The 19761-nt window shown below is 38.0% G+C and overlaps 1 protein-coding gene across 1 annotated transcript in view; it reads right to left on the bottom strand.

The window, feature by feature from the left end:
- CTNND2 (catenin delta 2) overlaps positions 1 to 19761 on the bottom strand; it is a 672616-nt gene that overhangs the window by 52170 nt on the left and 600685 nt on the right. The window contains exon 16 of the mRNA XM_014940766.1: positions 18458 to 18608. Coding sequence (XP_014796252.1) covers positions 18458 to 18608 — 151 coding nt within the window. The remainder of the gene's footprint in view (positions 1 to 18457; positions 18609 to 19761) is intronic.

Raw genomic sequence — 19761 nt, forward strand, 5'->3', positions numbered from 1 at the left:
ATTACCCTAACTCTGACCACTAACCCTAAGCCTGTTTCCTAACTCCTACCTCTACCCCCACCCCCTACCCCAATCCAAAACTCTTACCTGAGCCCAACATCACAAACACAAAGTCCAAGCCCCCCCCACCAAAAAACCAATAACAAATAATCTGGTAAAAGAAGAAAATAAATTGCCACAAGAAATAGTTATAATTGTCATAAAAGAAACCAAACGTTTTTGGCATGATCTTGCTCTCATAACGCTGAGCAGGAGCACTGAGGTAAGGCTTCATTTATCACTGTCTCAAGCAAACATTAGTTTTCACTATGTGAGAAAATTAAAGATTTTGTTCCTGTTAGCCATGGTATTTCTGCAGCACTAGCTCATTCCCAGCTTATTTGACTTAGCAGAAACACCCAATTAAAATTCCTGCCTATGAATCAAACCCAGTGTAAAGCAGCTGGAGGATAGTGATGGATCTGATGCAATGCACTAGCAAATGGCACTGATCTTACCTTTGGCAATTATGCTAAATACTCTTAAAATGGTATCACTAAACTCAATGGTTCTTTCATATCATAGTCCTACTCTTCAAAAAAATTCCACTCAGATAACTGAAAATTTTGTGACAAGGGAGGGAAGGAGACAGAATATTAGAATTGGCATATCAGCTTTTGAGTGAGACGCAGTTAACAGCAATACCATGCAGCTACGCATTCCTTTAAACGAGCTCCTTATCTAATATAATCAGCAATACAAAAATATTTGCAGTCATGTTGTATGAAATTTATAGCAGACAAACCATTCTGAAAAGATTCTTTAAAAATCATTAATATAAAGCACACTCTTGTCAATTATGTGATACTCTATTGGATACTTCTTAGCTTCCAGATTTATTGACATGCATATTCTTATCTTTAAAAATGTCTGAAATATATCCTCAGTACATATTTATTTCAAATATTAAAAGTAAACATCCTGGAGAGTATCTTGGAACCTGGCCCACTTCTAAGCTATGAAATTCTCTGCTGAAAACAAATTAAAGTAGATAAATCTGTCATTTGTGTTCAAGTTCTCTTTGTCCTGGAATTATTTTTCCTTTCAGAGACTGAGTCAGATAATGCTCTCCTTATAATTCACAGAAGTATTTGGTTTGAGATACACATGAAAAAATTGTTTATACTAATATCAAGTACATTTCATAATTACACCTAGCATCAGAATAACTGAGGTTGCAAAGGTTATCTGAAGTTTGTCTAGCTCTCTCTGCCCAAATGGTAAACCAATGCAATGCAAAAACATCACAACAGACAACTGTTGATGCAGTTGTCTGCAAACGGCTTATTTTCAAAATTCCTGCAATCAAAGTATGATAGCTGCTTTCAATAACACTTTTCATCTTCTTCAGCATCATAATGACTTCAGACCCTCTGAAGGTCTCTGTGGATCCAAGACCCTGTAAATAAACTTCTTAGATGAAGTACCCTCTTGTGCACGAGGGCAATACACTGGCTGGAAGATAATGTAAGATGATCTTGCAAAAGGAATGAACTGCTTAACTTACTGGTATTTGGAAGGAAGGGAAAAAAAGAAGTCCAAGAAGAGAAGCAATTGAGATGAGAGAAATGACAGATTCAGGAACCTGAATCACCAGATCCAGGTCTCTCAATCTCTTATTTCCTCACATTTTCAAAAAACATGATTCCCCAAGTTCATTTGATCACCATCCTTCTTTTATCACTCTCCCTGTTATCTGCTCCCTTTCTCTCAGGATCAGGAGAAGCAAAAAGCAGACACATCTTATCTCTTTCAACTCCTTTTCATAATCCGGGGGGTATTCTTTCTCTTTGTTCACCCCTGCTCAGGTGACTTGGCAATCATGGCTTCCAGGTCAACTGCTGCCATTGCCAGGTGGAGTAAGTGCCTCCTCTGACTCACCTGTTTTGCATGAGTTATGCACACACTGAAGGGCCACTACTCCAGATCACTGCTCTTTGCAGAAAGATTAGTGTGTGAGCAGCTCACCTTGGATGCTTTCTCCCGCTGCAATCTAATCCAGGCTGTGCCCCAGGACTAGTAATAAAGCTAGCTCATCCATCCTAGCTTTCAGATTAGTACCACTGCTTCTGAAAGTACTTCCATCAATTTTGTAATAATTATTTGCTTCTTATAATACCTTTTATAGTTGATGATCTCTAGGCATTTTCTGCACAATAATTGGCCCTGACAATGACAAAGACAGATGTGATTACTTATTTGCAATTAAGGAAGCCAAGGCAAGACAGGCCAACAACCAACTCAAGAAGCCACTTAAGACTTAACAGTTTGCCCTATCAGGAATGAAAGAACCTAGAGAACAAATTAATTCTTCCAACTTCCAGGTGTGATTTTCTTGTGTTTGTCTTCTAAACTATTTAATTCTCTCTGTTTACTTCAGTGGCAACTCTACAACAAATCCTAGCCACAGGGCTCCTAATTGCAGTGACTTACTAATACTGCCAGGCTAATAGTTACTGATCTCTTAAGTTTTAAGTAGATTTTAGAATAAAAAGTGTAACGAAAGAGGCAACAGCTGATTTCCGTAAGAATACGGAAATGGCTACAACCAAGCTAATCTCTGACTCTTAATCAATTTTTGTCTTGTTTGAAGCTTGAACTAAAGGTGCAGTTTCTTTTTTCTTTCTCTTTTAATAACTTTGCCTCAGCTTTGAAGTTTCTGTAAGCTGAGGATAGCTTATCAGAAAAGTCTCAGAGAATGAAAGATGCTTAAATAGGGCTACGAGTGAATGAGATGAATTTCAGTCTCCCTAGGAAGAGGCTGAGCTCTTCAGTATAAGGCATATACATATTCAATCTCAAAGCAAAAGAATGGATTTAACTACAGTGGATAATGCACAAAAATCCATCTTCAGAACCCATGTCTCATAGGCTTTGCTCGTGATGTACTTGGTATCTCAGATTGTTAGTGACTCACAAGAGAGAAGGAGACATGCTCTTTTCCTTGGTGCTTGATTTAGACATTGCAGTCCAGTATTGTACAACAGGGGATAACACCTTTAGCTGCTGAAGATTTAATACCTATATAGGGAAATTATACATGCTGGCTCGCCAGCCTACCTGATATCATCATGTTCCAAAAGAGCCTGCTTTTGTCTGGCTGAGGAATGCCACTTATCTGTTTTGTTATTCTAATTTTCTAGTAAAGACACGAACGAATTACCAAAACTGGTGTTTTTTTGGGGGGTGGGGGTGGGGACAGGGAGGGTTAGTAGTAACGTAACAGTTTACAGTGGCGCAGTAATACTATGGTAGGACTCACGGTGGAGGAATTCTAACAAAATAAAACAACTTTCAAGGTGTGGGCTGACATCCAGCATGCAAGAGTGGAAGTTTATAAGCTAATGATCTCATTTTCAGCCTCACAAGCACTACTGGGCCAAGTCAGAGTTTTCCACCCCTCATGTTGGCTGCTCACATGCCATGTTTGAGTTCATTCTGTTTAACAGAAGTTTGTAACAAGGAAGAGTGATATTTTGCTCACCCAGCTCGTTTTGACTGATAAATCAGGCAGTGCTGACTCACAGAAGTGGTTTGACTGTAGATGTGATGTGTTAATGAGAGGCTGGAGGGAGCCTAGGAGCAGGAATATCTTCTGCCACTGACTGCCTTGAGGGGAGTTACCAAGTCTAAGGTGAGAGAGGTGTCATTTCCTAAACATGCCAAATCAAACAACAGAGAATATATAGTTTTAGAGTAAAAATAGAAATTCCACTATTAAAAAAGGAACTGTTTTATATAATATAATAGTTTTGTATCAATTTATTTCTATGAAATACATTTAGTGGGGAAAGTGGAACATTTCAAAAGGGCCAAAGTGAATGAACTGGCACCCAACTCCATTTTTCAATATAGACTTATTAGTCCCTTTGAAACAGTGGCTTAGAGCCTATGTCATGACTGAAAATAGAAATTCAGTTCTTAACTCACTGTCAAGTACCTAAAAATTTTACACAGATGTTATTAACATGGTAAAAACCAGCTGTACTTTCACATTCCCTGCTTTCATACTTAACTCATTGATTTAAGTAGACCTCACCATTGTTTGACATTGTTATGATAATTAGCACTTATGTAGCTTACTCACTCTACCTTAACAATGCTGCTTTGTTACTCTGAGTTGAATCCTGCTTCTCAGGAATTTGAGGGAAAAATTCCTTTTAGCTTCCGTGAGAATAAGATTAAGCTGACAGCTACAAGATTTTATTCTGGCTGTTGTCTCCTACAATCTGGGATTTTTAAATGAATTGGGTACTTTTCTATATCCATGTGTATTCCCCAACAAAATTCCTCTTTGATGCTGGTAAAAGGTTGGATTAAGACCTACATACATAAGTACAAACACATACATATATATATTGTGTCTATATATTAATATATAAAGATGAAATTAAAGACAGCCTATGTCAATTTCATATAGAGATAAATTTGCGGATGATATACACAGGTGAAGTTGAAGAACGTTACAATAAAGGACAGAATGAAAATACCTTTGAACATAAAAGTGTTTGTGATTACATTTCTTACTACAACCAATTTTTTCCATGTATCTGCAATAATTTAAAATTCATGTTATTACTATATAATTGAATTATAAATCAGATCAGATCAGAATCTATTAGTCTACATGTGATTACTAAGATTAATTTAATAATAGGCATCACTACTGAACACTAGGGAAAGTACATTTATTTCCACTGATTTTAAAGTAACCACTCCAATCACAAAGCTAAAGACATTCCATAATATTTCCCTTTTAAAAACTGCAAGTGCAATGCCTTACTGAAAATGCAACACTTTGAGCTATTAGCATAATTCCCTCTGTGGTAAATAAAGCTAACTTCTGTGCCTAAGTGAATTTAGTGGTGATTATACTATTCTGGCCTTAATTCTACAATAAGATGATTTGACCCTGCTCCTTATAGAGTGTCACACTGAAATTGCAGTTTAAAATTTGATGAAACTTGTCCTGAATGTAACTTAAGTACATGCAATGAAGTCACTGTTAAACACATTTAAATCGTGTTTATTCACTTCTAATTTAGGAATTAGAGAGTTTACTCTACCTGGCTTGAAATAACAAACATGTCAGCTTACACACTTCTTACTCACTATAGTATCCTTACTGAGATTTTAATCAGCTAAGTGGATGATATGGTGGGAGGAAAACTGGCTGGTCTGCTGGGCTCAAAAGGTGGTGGGTGATTGCCAGTTCAAAATCCAACTGGCAGATGGTTACCAGTAGTGTCCCATAGGTGGTGATACTGGGAGCAATACTGTTTAACATCTTCACTAACAACCTGACTGATAGGATAGAAAGCAGTCTCAGAAAGACTGTAACCAATATGATGTTGGGAGTAGTCGTCAAGATACTGGAGGGCAGGACTGGTATTCAGATGGACAGCTGGACAGGAACCTCAAGTTCAATCAATGAAAATGATTGGGTCCTGCACCCAAGACGAATTAACCCCCTGCACCAGCACAGGCTGGGGGTCAACCAGTTGGAAATCAGGTTTTCAAAAAAAATTCCAAAACCTAGGGGTGCTGGTAGACAAGTTGAGCATGAATCTACAATGTGGCCAACCACAGCCCAGGCTGTATTAGAGTCTAGCCAACCAATCACAGAAGTGATTCTTCCTCTAGACTCAAATGATTGTCTCTAGACTGCATCTAGAATATTGCATCCAGTTTAGGTGTCCCCAGTAAAAGAAAGACATTGCAACGTTGGAACAAGACAGTGAGGGGGCTGGAACACGTGGCAGACAATAACTGCATTTTCTGGGCCTTAAGAGAAGGTTAAGGAGAGATCTTACTGTTGTCACAACTACTTGGTGGGATGGTGTAGAGAACATGGAGTCAGGTTCATCTGGGAGTCCCACAGACGACAAAAAAGAGGCAAAATACACGAGCTGGAAAACAGGAAATTCCAACTGACAAAAGGAAGAAATTTTTTTCTATGAGGGTGGTGAAACAATGCGACGAGTTGCCTAGGGAGGCTGAGGAATCTCCATCCTGAATAGCCTGCTCTTACTGAACCTCCCTTGAGCAGGAGGTTGGACTAGCTGAGCTCTAGAGGTTTGTTCAAATCCAAAGGATTCAGTATGACCAAATTCTGTCTTTTGCTGCACTAGCAGACTGATGCCTTCCCTACAAACTGAGAAAATTAGTTTATTTTTTAAATGTAATTTCCTCAGCTACTTAGTTAACTTAATTTTTTAGGCTTACATGGACTAAAAGGAGGCAAGCTGGCAAAAGATCATAGAAAAAGATCATAGAATCATAGAATGGTCCAGGCCGGAAGGGACCTCCAAAGGTCACCTAGTCCGACCTCCCCGCAGTCAGCAGGGACACCACCAACTAGACCAGGTTGCCCAGGGCCCCGTCGAGCCTCACCTTGAATATCTCCAGGGAAGGGGCCTCAACCACCTCCCTGGGCAACCTGTTCCAGTGCTACACCACCCTCACAGTGAAGAACTTTCTCCTAATCTCCAATCTAAATCTGCTCTTCTCCAGCTTAAAGCCATTGTCCCTCATCCTGTCACTACAGGCCTTTGTAAACAGGCTCTCCCCAGCCTTCCTGTAACCCCCCTCAGGTACTGGAAGGCTGCTATTAGGTCTCCCCGCAGCCTCCTCTTCCACTAACTGGTATATGTACCCCAGACTGTTAGCAATTACTTAACAGTTAAGTCTGCCCACAAAGACAAGTAACTTTTGAATTTTATTGGTGATTCCTCCCCTGCACATTCATGGGGCTTTATCAAGCACCACCAACAAGGTAGATTTTATTTCTATCTCTTTCTGTAGGGCAGGGCTCCGCAATCTACTGAAAACTCTCAAAACTATTTTTTTGGAGGTGGTTCTTTGATAAGACTGCTCAAAATCTTCACTCTGGAGTATAGGAGGGATCATATCTAAAATATTCAACTATGTGGTTTCCTTGAAAGAAAGAAATGCCTTAAATTATAAGTTTTTACAAAGTGCTGTATTCTTTTGTCTTAAGCTGACCTTTCAATTTGCACTAAGTATACTACATTTCTATACAAAAACCATGGGTTTAAGCAGTAATGCATATAAATGCTTTCTTAGATCAATTCCTGAAGTCTGATCTATCACTAGAAAGTATTATACATTATACATATATAAAATAGCTAACTCTAGGGGGTAGTCATTGTATCTTTTTCATGTTCGTACAATCTCTTGCATAACACAGCCACAAGAGGAAGCAAAAGGAAAATGAAAAACATAATGATACTAAAGATTGTATCAGTAATACTAGAATTCAAATAATTTCATAGAGATGCTATGGAGAGATCAATGGGGCTTTGAAGCTGATTCTAAGGGTTCTCTAGGCTTTCGTTGGGAGGAAAACTAAATTTCTTTATTTTTGTTTAATTGAGCCCATCGAGATATTAAGTGCCAGAATAACAGTCTTACCTTATGGAATTATGATAATAAGGCCCCTCAGCAAATTGATTATATCCTCACTTATCTCAGATGATGAGAATTTGTTACCCTTTTAATATTTTGTAACTGCATATCACAAAACTGCTGCTGTTCAATCCCAGTGGTTATAAGCATTTTTAAAAATTGCTTGTTAAGTAGAGGTGCAGGCTGATTTAGTCTGAGACCTATTCAACTAGTATCCAAGTGAAGAACCCCAGAAATGAGCAGAAAGCTAAAATATAGTGACAGTACTTCCAGCCAGTTCTGGATGGTGCATTTTTAGAGATGCTACATACACCTAAAGGTACAATACTCATGAGGAAACAGAAGAATTCATTTGTAAAGGCTGCAGCAAAAGACCATTACTCTGCTTTCCATAATCAAAAGGATATTTGAAGTTTTAGTAATGTTATCTGAAACAAAAGCCTTTAAGACAAAAACCCATAATAAATGACAGAAACAACTAGTATATGACTTAGTTATTATAAACAAGCAAATCCTACATCAAAGTACTTATGAAGAACAATTATTCTGTAAGAAAACAGACACATCTGAAGGTGCCATGCAGAAACCAACAAGTGAGATTGAGTTCCCTTTTCATAACTGTCAAAGACCAAATAGCACAAGGATCACTTGTATTTTGGCACAAAATACATATAACCCAACAGAGAAATGCAATCACCTACTTCCCATACTAGGGCAACTGCTAACAACCAGCAATGTTGTGTAATCACCTAATAGTCAGGAATGGAAAGAAAAATTATTTTCTCAATTTAACTGCATTGAGATTTAGTTAGAATGCTAGTTGTAAGATCCAGGCATCTGTACTGTTTCCTAATCTTCCCATTCTTTGAACATCAACTCTCTGATATCTTTTACCTTTGTCCTATTTTTATCGTGGGAAAATGAGACATTTTAAGGTGCAAGTATTTATCTAGTGGATATGCAACACAGGTGACAAACATCTGTGTTGCATATCCACAGGTATTTTATTTCTGTGTTGGCCTACATTATGCTCAGCATAGTCCTCCTGTGCAGGGGAACAGAAATATTTTAGCTCCCTGCAATCTGAATTTTCTACCAGTGTCACCTTTGTGAAGGGTGTTTGGGTTTTGTCCTTACCATTCTTTCTTTTTAAGCATCCACCACTCAGAAACATACAGAAGACAAGTTTGGGGACACTGAAACAGAAGTTTGAGTACATCTCAAAAGCCACGTGTGGGGAGAGGGATATTGTGCACTGCCAGTTCACCCATCAATATCTAACTAAATTGTATGAGATTTTGAAAGAGCAATTGCATTAATTTAAGGAGTGGAAGGATGTAGATGCACAGAGAAAATGATTATTAATATGACTGGAAGCAATCTATAGATAGCTTAAATTTAATCGACATGCATTCATCTTTTTTTTTTTTTTTTAATTGTTTCCATTTCTCAGCTCCACCTCCACCATCCTTTGCAAGTACAGTGCCCCAGCCCTATTCCCAGGGTCTTCACATGTGAGAACAAAAGGATGTTACTTTCCTCTATCAAATGCTAATTCACCTGCCATGTTCTACTCTCTTTCACTGACATGTGTCATGAACAGGATAGGAGTTCTACTTTCTTCAAAGAACAGTGCTTTTGGTAAAAAATGCCATATATGTAATTTTTATCATTTGAAAATCACTTCAGTTGATAAGGATTTCAGGAGAAAAGGTTATTTTGCATGTTACCTAGAATAAAACTAGCTTACTGTTCCATGAATTGAAGCTAATGCAGAACAGCCTGGAAACATCTGGTTTGATACACTTATCTGTTAATGTAAGGCTGTCACAAAACTTGGATTTTCAAAACCGCTTTGCAGATTTAGGATAATTCCTTGTGGATTTAAAAGTACTTTTAAAATTACTTTGGCAGTTTCTGACATTTGCATTTCTACCTTGGTATGTTTTATGGAATATGCAACTGAATTATATGCACTTTTTAGATCAGAACTCGGAATTTTCAAAAGATAAGTAGCACTTCTCAGCATGAACATACTGAGAAACAGAGATGAAAATTAATACTGAATTGTTTGAAATGTCAATCTTCTGAGTGAGAAAAGTGGATACAGTTACAGTATAATTGCTTTCTACCTTGTGCAGAAGAACCGAACCAAACAGAAATTGTTTATCTCAAACAAAATGTAAGATGCAGGTTGGGGCATTTTGTTACATGTGAAATGCAGATCAATGAAGTGAAAAGGCACATCCATTGGCTGCTTGTTGTTTTTTGGTGGTGTTGTTTTTGGCAGTCACACCGAATCTAGGCTTTCCTGGGCCACCTCCACAAGACTTTGCAACTTTTATGACATGCACTCAGAATTTTATTTTAAGTAATAGTGAGTGTGAATATAGACTTGTAAATTCTCTAACAAAGGCTCTAAGGTTTAGAAACCTTAAAACTTTATATGGCATCATTTAAAATTACCACTGTCATCTAGATAAGCTGTCATGGTGCAATACTGAAGATGATTTTCCTGAGACTCTGGCATTTGAAATAGAAGCCCAGGCATTTTCCAGGCATTTCCGCACAAGTTACTCTACTACGAGGAACAACTGACCTGGGGCTGGTTTGTGCTTAGTATTGTGAGGCATCTTGATCTTATTTTATGGAGATGAAATGCTGTGTGATTCTTTGACTTGGCATTACAATTAAAAACAGATCTGTGGAAGTGGAATTCTTTGTTATCATGGATCTAAGCCTGTATACAGTTATTTCTGTTGTTTTCAGTGACAATAAAAAAATTTAGTGCTTTTTCACTAATTGCCTTTGCAAAGTCTACCAAGTTAACTGAAGGGGAGCAGGACAGTACCTATTCTGCATTATCAGAACAACTTCTGATGGGATACTACTTGTTTATCTTCAGTCACCCAAAAGTCTCTGGATACTTCTCTAGGTTCTCACACAGGACCCATTCCACCATAAAATCCAAGACTTCAGGTGACAGAAGTAAGTGGGATGGACACCTAGAGGTGTTGTTTTCTCCCTACTGTCCTCAGCAGAGGCTTACCTGAATAATTGAAATACCAGTTTGTTTAGATTGTTCACAGTAGAGAAAAAACACTCCAAATCCAGGCAGCCATACTCAAGCAATAGGGAACTTTAGATGTAAAAAACTTAATCTAGTCTTGAAAATGCTTGATCTTAACTTTGATACTAAAAATGAGAGTTAAGTTTTACCAACCCTGCTTTTCTCCCTAAATCTATTCACTTGGGAGTGTTATTTAATACAAAATGGTTGAGGAAGAAAACCCTTCCTAACCTCTATAACTACCAGGTCTGCTTGTCAGAAATATATTTGAGATAAAATGGAGCAAAAGGCAATGCACAAGTGGCTGAAGGCACGTGAAAAGTCAAAATCTCCTTGACACACGGCTTTTACACTGTAATGGAAAAAATATTTAATATTTAAACTTTTTTCAGTTTGAATTCTCAGCTAACTTACTTATACAACACTAGCAACCAGGGAGTCTAGACTTTGCCATATAGGTGTTATAAAACATCAAAGCTTAATTATGCACCTTAACTAACATCTTTCTTTTCACTGATACAGAATAAAGAGTACCAGTTATTAATGCATGACCGTATCTTCCATTTCCTAAATCAACTTCTTGGTGATAGGCTCTTCTTAACTCAGGTACCTGCTTCTTGTAATATAGGTTTTGCACAGCTCAACTATTAAACACAACAAATGAAGTGCAATAAAAACTGACACAATTTAAACAAATTGTGGCATATATTCCGTTTCACCTTTTTCCAAACAAACGTCTACGATCTCTGATTAATGCTTTCTGGCATCTTGTGCATTGTGAATTTATGTCAATTTAACATTTCAGTGACTAAACTACTTTATAAGTCAATTAAAAATTCAGTAAAAAAATTCAGCTTCTCAGATCCTTGCAGATGTAGGTATGAGAAATTCAGAAGTGCTCACACTTAAAAAGAAGAGAAAACTGCATGTAGACATTCGAAGAGGGATGAAAGCTGCATATTTGATTTAATCATTTCCCAACCCACCCCTGTATTCTCTATTAATATACATTACTATGACACAGAATTTCCTACAGCTGCTGTTCTTGTAATTACAAAAGTGGACACTGTTTTCACTTGGATTTATTACCACAAGTGAAACAAGGTTGCAGTTTTAAAATGTGGCCACATTCTAAGACAGGAGAACCCCATGTAGTTAGTTATGCTCCAAAGAAATAAGTGTGGCTGTGAGAATGTAGATACTTGTTTCTGACCTGTTTTCAGCCTAACAGCTGAAAGCAAATATTTCCAAATGTGAATCAATATAACACTTTGAAATAACATACCTGACCCTGCTTTGAGTGCAAGGCTGGGCAAGATGACTTCCTGAGGTTCCTTCCAACCTGAATTATTGAGTCTAACAATTCATTAGAGTTGTGAACTCCTGATATATATTTCAATCAAACTTTCTCAAGTTTAGCAATAAAACTTTGAAATAAACATCAGTTATTTCAGGCACCCAAATAGATCCACATTGCTCGTGAGATGGGAAGGCATATGCTCAGTGGCAATTAACACATTCCCTATAATTTTTCATTGCTCAACAATGGTAAGACAGTAAGATAGGGTAAGATGCAATTTAATTGCATTTTGAAAAAATAAATCACTTTCTGGGATCTCTCTCAGTCAACTATAAGAGAGCCTAATACAGCTATCTTCTATTGATAATGAACTTTGAGACACCTTTCAAGATTAAACAGATTCCAACACACATTAAATAACAATCTAATTGATATGCTTACCTTGAATTTTGTGCATATCTTAAATTGAATTACCAACAGATGAGTAGTGAATTGAGAATAATTCAATACTGACACCTTGTAGCCTCAGGAACCTTGTAACTCAGGAACAATTATTGAAAAATGACCCCTGCTACAGGCCCTGTTTCAGGACTTGATTCAAAACCTTGTGAAGGCAGCAGAAATTCTACCACTAATTCACTTATCTGAATCATGCTTTTCCAGCGACAGCCACAAAAAAGATGTCTTAAGTATTGCAACACTTCAATTTATCCCATCAAACTCCCTAGAATCTATAGCCCTGAATAGACACATGGATTCTTTACACATTTTAAAGGAAGAGATAACATAAGGACGTATCTTGTACACAGGACAAGAAGTCAACAGAAACCTTTAGGTAGAATTGACCTCCTTTTTTATTTAAGGGTAAATGATCAAAATACTTCCTTTCTCTAAAAACATCTTTTACTCAACCACAAAAATACAGGCCAATAGGCCAAGAGAAAGAATGATGCTCTTGAATTACTAGTACAATACTTCTCTCCATCAACATTGACCCAGAATAGCATTAGAAACCACTGGAAGAAGGCAGAACTGATAGAAAGACCTGAAGCACAACACAGTGCATTGAAATTTTACCTCCAGCTCTGCATTCACTCCAAAGCCCCAAACCCTGAGGACTTATCACTAAATAGTACGAAACGCAATACTAATGCAAGTTCCAAATTGTACTTCAAGAGGGCAAATCCAATATTGTACCTATTCTGCTGTACATAAATAGTGACAATTTTCTCATTTGTGGCAGCTTGAAAAATCAGTTTAACTCTTCTGAAAGACCACCTAGTGCACTTTAAAATGCCACAATAATTGTCATTTAAATCAAAGGTAAATGCCATGCATACACAAGAACAATGGAAATGCAAATTTTGGGGACTGAGATTCATCCTTTAAAAATTTTGCTGACAGGGATAGTCTATACCTGTGTGTGTAGGCAGAATAACAAGTCACAGTTTTCAATTAACTGTATGCTTCATATTCTCTTTTGTTAAAGAGGTCGAGGGTGGCAGAAAGGAAAACTGCTGGCTGTGTTCCAGATATAAGAAAGATAAGGTTGGCTTGTTCCCCAGGATCGAACGGGGAATTTTGGTTCAGAAAGCCTTCTCACATCCAGCGTGGGGAGAGGGAATAGCAAGGAGGGAGGCTGCTGCACCAGTGCTGACTCTAGGGAGGAAAAGAGAGTTCGCCTAAAGTAGGACACAGGTCTACAGTGCGAGTTCAGACGATCCAGGGAAAGTTTCCTAGAAGCCCAGAGGACTGCATGGAAGGTGTTTGAATCAGAAAGCCACTGAAGGTTGCTGGAGCAGACTGAAAGGAAACAATTTGTACTGCAAAGATGCTGTTTACAGGAGATGGATTTATTTTTAAGCCTTTCTGCCCTGCCCAGCTGTTCCGAGTTCCCTCTATTTAAAGCAAAACCCTCTTATTCTAAGTTTGCAATTTTTTGATATCACTCCAACAAAGTGTGGCTTTAGAGACTGGGAGTCTGTGGGTGTGCTCTCTGCAGGGAAGACAGTGGGACAGCTCTGGTGCAAGGCACTGGCCTGACTGCCATCCTGCCGCAGCACTGCCAGAAGCAGCTCCAGGTAATCCTCAAGTTCAAAACTATTTGTAAGTGAGGTTACTGGAGGAGGGACAACAATGCCATATCCTCAAATTAATGCACCTATATAGTGCTGAAGGACACAGAAGGGTGGGTTCGTTATTCTACTTTTTCCCCTTTTCTGGTTGAGAGAGAGAGGGAAAGAGAAAGGAAGAAGAAAGGAATATGGGGATGACATAACTGCAAAGAAGTCATTAACAAACCCCTTGTAGGAACTGTGGGACAAAATTAAATCTCTTCTATTAAAGTGAATGATCAAAGGGAAAAACCTGTGATTTTTGGTCAATTCAAAGGCCTACAGGGAAGTTGGAGGGACCTCCATGGAGGGAACTAAGCAGAGACAGAACCTGCTTCAAGGAAGGAAAACAAGCACACTTGGTCAAAAGAGAGGGACCCTGAGCCTCCCAAAATGCTTACGGAGCCATGAAAAGAAGCAAGAAGACAGTGGGGTACCAGAGGGACACAGAGGCATTGTGCAGCCTGGAGTGCTGAAACCCAAGAACAACAAAACAGGCAACATCAGCAACTCTGATGTGGGTCTCAAGACCCACTTCCTTCAGCTGAGGCACAGCTAGGAGAGAGAAAAGGCTGATGAACCTTCCCATGGGGTGCATTCCTGGGAAGAGTGGGCACTGTTCCATGCAGCCAAGGGTCCTGAAAAGCAAGCAGACAATGAATGTAGTCTGAATATGACCAGGAATACAACCAGGCAGTATGCCCAAGGACGGAGAACCAGGTGCTGGATTACCTAGTTCCAGGACTAAGTAGGCCAAGTTCACTACGTCTTTGAGTGCAATTTAATTTCAGGAAGGAGGAAGATTAATATATCTGCTGCCTCGGCCTAGAAACATGGCAAAATGCAAAAGTTATGGAGAAGAAGAAATAAGAAGGTTATATTAAGGATATGGAGCATGCCTGAAATGAAACCCAGGAAGAAGACCTCACCATAAATAAAGAAAATGCTGATATGGGGATGGCTCAGATAAATTGTAAGAGAAGCCTGGCACGAACCTTTAGCAATATAACCCCACACTTGATAGGTCTGTGTGAAAACCAAACCAGATTAGTCAATTCAATGAAGTCTAGAAAGAAACTTCTGGTCATTTAAAGACAGAGTCTTTTTGCTTGTTTTGTAGTTTAGTACAGGTGAGTCTGGATTTTAGCAAGCATTCTGATGTATTTGCCAGATGCCTCAACACTGATTTATGGGCTGCTTGGCAGCAGCAGAAAGAAATATTTCATTCTCTGGCACATTTCAGTAAAAATCTGTCAGCTGGGAATGGAAACACAGCACCACTGAAAAGAAAGCTTTACAGATGCATTTGATAAAATAAGTCAATTCTACTTATATAATTTTATTACATTCACCTTTAAAAAAGGTTATCTTAAGGGGGGAAATTCCAGTTTGTGAGGTAGAGCTTGTCACCACAAGAATATGATGCACAAACAGAAACTGCTAAGAGGAAAGATTAAAATGATGTTGATTCTGTTCAGGCAGAAAGATGCTTGTGGCTTGTGTGACTAACCTCAAGAAGCCTCTTTTGAGTCCTCCTTGCCATAATGACAGCTAAGGCATCTTAGAACACATGGAACATTCACAAAAATGGACTGCCTACAACATGAGCTGAAATCCTTGATAACTTCAGGTGTTTAGCATTTCAGAAAATCAGATCTATCATGCGCCCTATTTGCTAAAAAATGTTGAGCAACAAGAGAAATCAGGACCATTATTACTGTTTCTTTGAAGTCCAATGATGAAAGCCAAAGAAAGAACATATAAAGATCACAGCTTAAATGGTTCAGCAATTATAGTCATAACGTCCCTGTCCTATTGGCATGTTTGGACTTTTTTTAAAAACTGCAGCAAAATTGTAATGCAGTTATAAAGTACAATAAACCTGAGCAGCACTATACAGCCATTATAGGTTGGCTACATAAATAAATCTATTAGGTAATTATTATCAACTGATTTTTCCCACCTTTTTAAAATTCATCCGTATTTGCATCACACATTCTCCAAGAATTCCACAAAATATTAGAATGTGGAGGCTATGCAAGTTTATTATCCATAATTTACAGAACATTTTGAATGGCATATCACATTAAGCTCTGTTTTCACATGTTTAGCCTTACTTTCCTATATGAAATTTGAAAATTTGGGAAGGAAATAAAAATTTCAACTCAAAATAATAAAAAGAGCACAAAAAAGGCAACCATATATAGGCGAATTCATGGCATTACAAACCATGTTTATACTCAGTAAATTAAAATGTAAAGTGTTTGCTGTGATGTCAATAAGTGGAGATAAGAGAATGCAGAAGAAAACTGAACATGAATGTGGTTTGTGAACCCTGTAGAGGAAGTCCCACAAATGAAATAAAATGTTAGATGCTATGACATACTGTAAACTGAATGTGGAGGTGGATCATGAGAGAAGAAAAAAAAAAAAAAAAAGGTCTGTTATTAATTCCGATTAGATAGCCTGATATACTTGCTTCGGCAGTAATTTCTACTTTAAAATTCCTAGAAAACAAGAAAAAAAGTACTAGGAACACATATGCAGCATCCTGCTTCCTGAAAGCTGAACACAATATATCGACCAATTCTGATTTCACGCCAATTTTATCAACTATAACGAGCAAAAGCTGAACAGGAAGGCTGGTTCTGCACGTAAAACATCAGTCTTGAGTTCAATCCCTGGACAATGGCAGCAGGTTTACATTACTCACCAACCTCTACCTCTATTTGCTTTACAACATTTTGTCAGTGAAGTCTCTCTCTAGTTCATATAATACGTGACAGGAGTGATTGCCTCGTTTTAACAACTTGCAGGGCACTGCTGTAATGAATCACTAATCGTGAGACAGCCCTGGACACAAATTATAAAACATTATGGTCAAAGTATCTATTTGTGTAATTGTATAACTAAAAGCAGAGGAGAAGTAGTCTGTTGTAATGATAACAAATTAACAAGTTAGCAAAAATGAATAAAAAAATATGCTCTTAACGTACAGGAAGAAGCAGAAATAATTTTGTTGTGACTGTTGAAATAGATACTCAGTAAATTAAAATGTAAAGTGTTTGCTGTGATGTCAATAAGTGGAGATAAGAGAATGCAGAAGAAAACTGAACATGAATGTGGTTTGTGAACCCTGTAGAGGAAGTCCCACAAATGAAATAAAATGTTAGATGCTATGACATACTGTAAACTGAATGTGGAGGTGGATCATGAGAGAAGAAAAAAAAAAAAAAAAAGGTCTGTTATTAATTCCGATTAGATAGCCTGATATACTTGCTTCGGCAGTAATTTCTACTTTAAAATTCCTAGAAAACAAGAAAAAAAGTACTAGGAACACATATGCAGCATCCTGCTTCCTGAAAGCTGAACACAATATATCGACCAATTCTGATTTCACGCCAATTTTATCAACTATAACGAGCAAAAGCTGAACAGGAAGGCTGGTTCTGCACGTAAAACATCAGTCTTGAGTTCAATCCCTGGACAATGGCAGCAGGTTTACATTACTCACCAACCTCTACCTCTATTTGCTTTACAACATTTTGTCAGTGAAGTCTCTCTCTAGTTCATATAATACGTGACAGGAGTGATTGCCTCGTTTTAACAACTTGCAGGGCACTGCTGTAATGAATCACTAATCGTGAGACAGCCCTGGACACAAATTATAAAACATTATGGTCAAAGTATCTATTTGTGTAATTGTATAACTAAAAGCAGAGGAGAAGTAGTCTGTTGTAATGATAACAAATTAACAAGTTAGCAAAAATGAATAAAAAAATATGCTCTTAACGTACAGGAAGAAGCAGAAATAATTTTGTTGTGACTGTTGAAATAGTTCAAAACCAAGGAAGTGATTATTTTTCAAAGACTTAACATGAAAATAAAAGTTCAACCATCCACAGTGTTTGGATGAATTTCAGCTAAAACCCCCTCCAAAAACCTAAACAAAAAAAACCCCAAACCCCAAGATGTTCACTTACCATACCATCAGAATTCAGATGTAACAATGATTTATGTAAATTATTGTCCTTTCCTACCTCCCGGTTCTCTTGCTGGAGCAACTAATCTGCCCAGTAAATTCCTGGAACCATCTTAAAATCTTTATGATTTGTCACTTCATGAACCCAAAAATTACTTGTAATTGATAATCTGAGGATCAGGAGTGGCTGCTCTGTTTAGATCCTCAATGTGGAAGATACAAGTGCTACTGCCAGCCTAGGAATGAAGTGCTAAAGCAGAACAAAGCCATTGCTTTTCTTCTGGAGATTACAGTATGACAGATCATGAAACACTGCATGATGTTTAATTAATTTAACAATTCCTTGCAATATAACACTAAGCTGTCACATAAAACGTGAATATGACACATTAGAGAAAGAATTAAAGAAATTATGCTAGAAATGTGAGAATAATTGTTCTCATCGTGCTCATTCTGTTGCAAACTGGAAAAAAAACCCAACACCCAAGCCCACAGAATATATAGATTGTTTGGAAAGAACATACCTATTAACTCCTTATTTCTGACATCTAGGGCCATGTTTCGTAAAGCTGTAGCAACTGCACATACCACCCGGTCATTGTCTATTCGAAGCAGTTCCACCAGGATTGGCAATCCTTTTTCTTTGCGGACAGCAGCACGGATATACACCGACCACTGTAAAAACACATGGGAGAGCATGAAGGAGTAAGAAATCCACCATAGAAAGCAAGGCATATAAGGTTATAACAGATACAGAGGTAAGGGGCAACAGAAGCATGTGGATACAAACTCAAACGAGGGGAAATAATTGCATTTATGATGCTAGGCAACCACTTGATTTGGAAATTTGCACTAATTTTTTATGGTGGCAGAGAAATTAAATGATGAATTGACTTTACTGTTCGCACACCTGGTTACATTTTTACAGCCCAAGTCTGCAGACAACTTGCTTTGCATCACCATTTCCTAATTATGCTTGTTCTCTGCTAAAACAACTGAATTTATATTACAAAATATATACTACAAAATATGTTCAAGAAATCTGAGTATTTATTTGTTATCACCATAAGAACTATTCAGTCTAAAAACATGAAAATGTTGTTATAATTTCTCTTGTGGTTGTCAACTTGTTCAGAAAGAAAATGAGGACAATTCTGTGTCTGGTTTTGGCACTTGTAGTGTCCTTACCAGAAGAGTGTTGTACATTGAGGAGTTAGGGATTCGCATAAGAGTTGGCCTGAGGGAGGTGCAGGTCAGTTCTGTGCTGCATGTACTGCACGGCTGCAGGACAAACCCAGCAGCTGATCATACTGGAGAAGTCTGGAGGCATCTCCCCCTTGGCAGCGGGTCATGACACCACTGGCATGCTCTTGCCTTTATCTCAAAATGAAGTAGCATATTCTCCTGTGAACATCCTTTCTGATTGACAGTAGAAATGAAGAATAGTGTTGTTTACTTCACTATGAAGAATAGGGAAGAAAATCCCACAAGAGCCATAAAGACTATCATGCCAGTGAAACCTCTCCATGAATGCGACCTGTGCAGCGTCCTGTGACTAGAAGGTCCATCTAATGCTGCACAACTTGGGGTTCCAAGCACCTGAAGGGATGAAAAATTAACTACACTACCCTCTTTTTCATTCCACTGTTAGCTCCAGAAGTTGGAAAAAAAATAAACAAGACCAAATATGTGACGTCGTGTTTTTAAAATCTATGGATATTGCCAAATTTGAGATGTTTGGACACATGCAGATTGTGCAGGTCTCAGCACAGCCCACTTCAAGCCATCTACTAGGCATATATATTCCTTCCCACATCCTGAACTCTTC

The sequence above is a fragment of the Calidris pugnax genome, unplaced genomic scaffold (genome assembly GCF_001431845.1).
Source record: "Calidris pugnax isolate Ruff unplaced genomic scaffold, ASM143184v1 scaffold8, whole genome shotgun sequence".
Taxonomy (NCBI): Eukaryota; Metazoa; Chordata; class Aves; order Charadriiformes; family Scolopacidae; genus Calidris; species Calidris pugnax.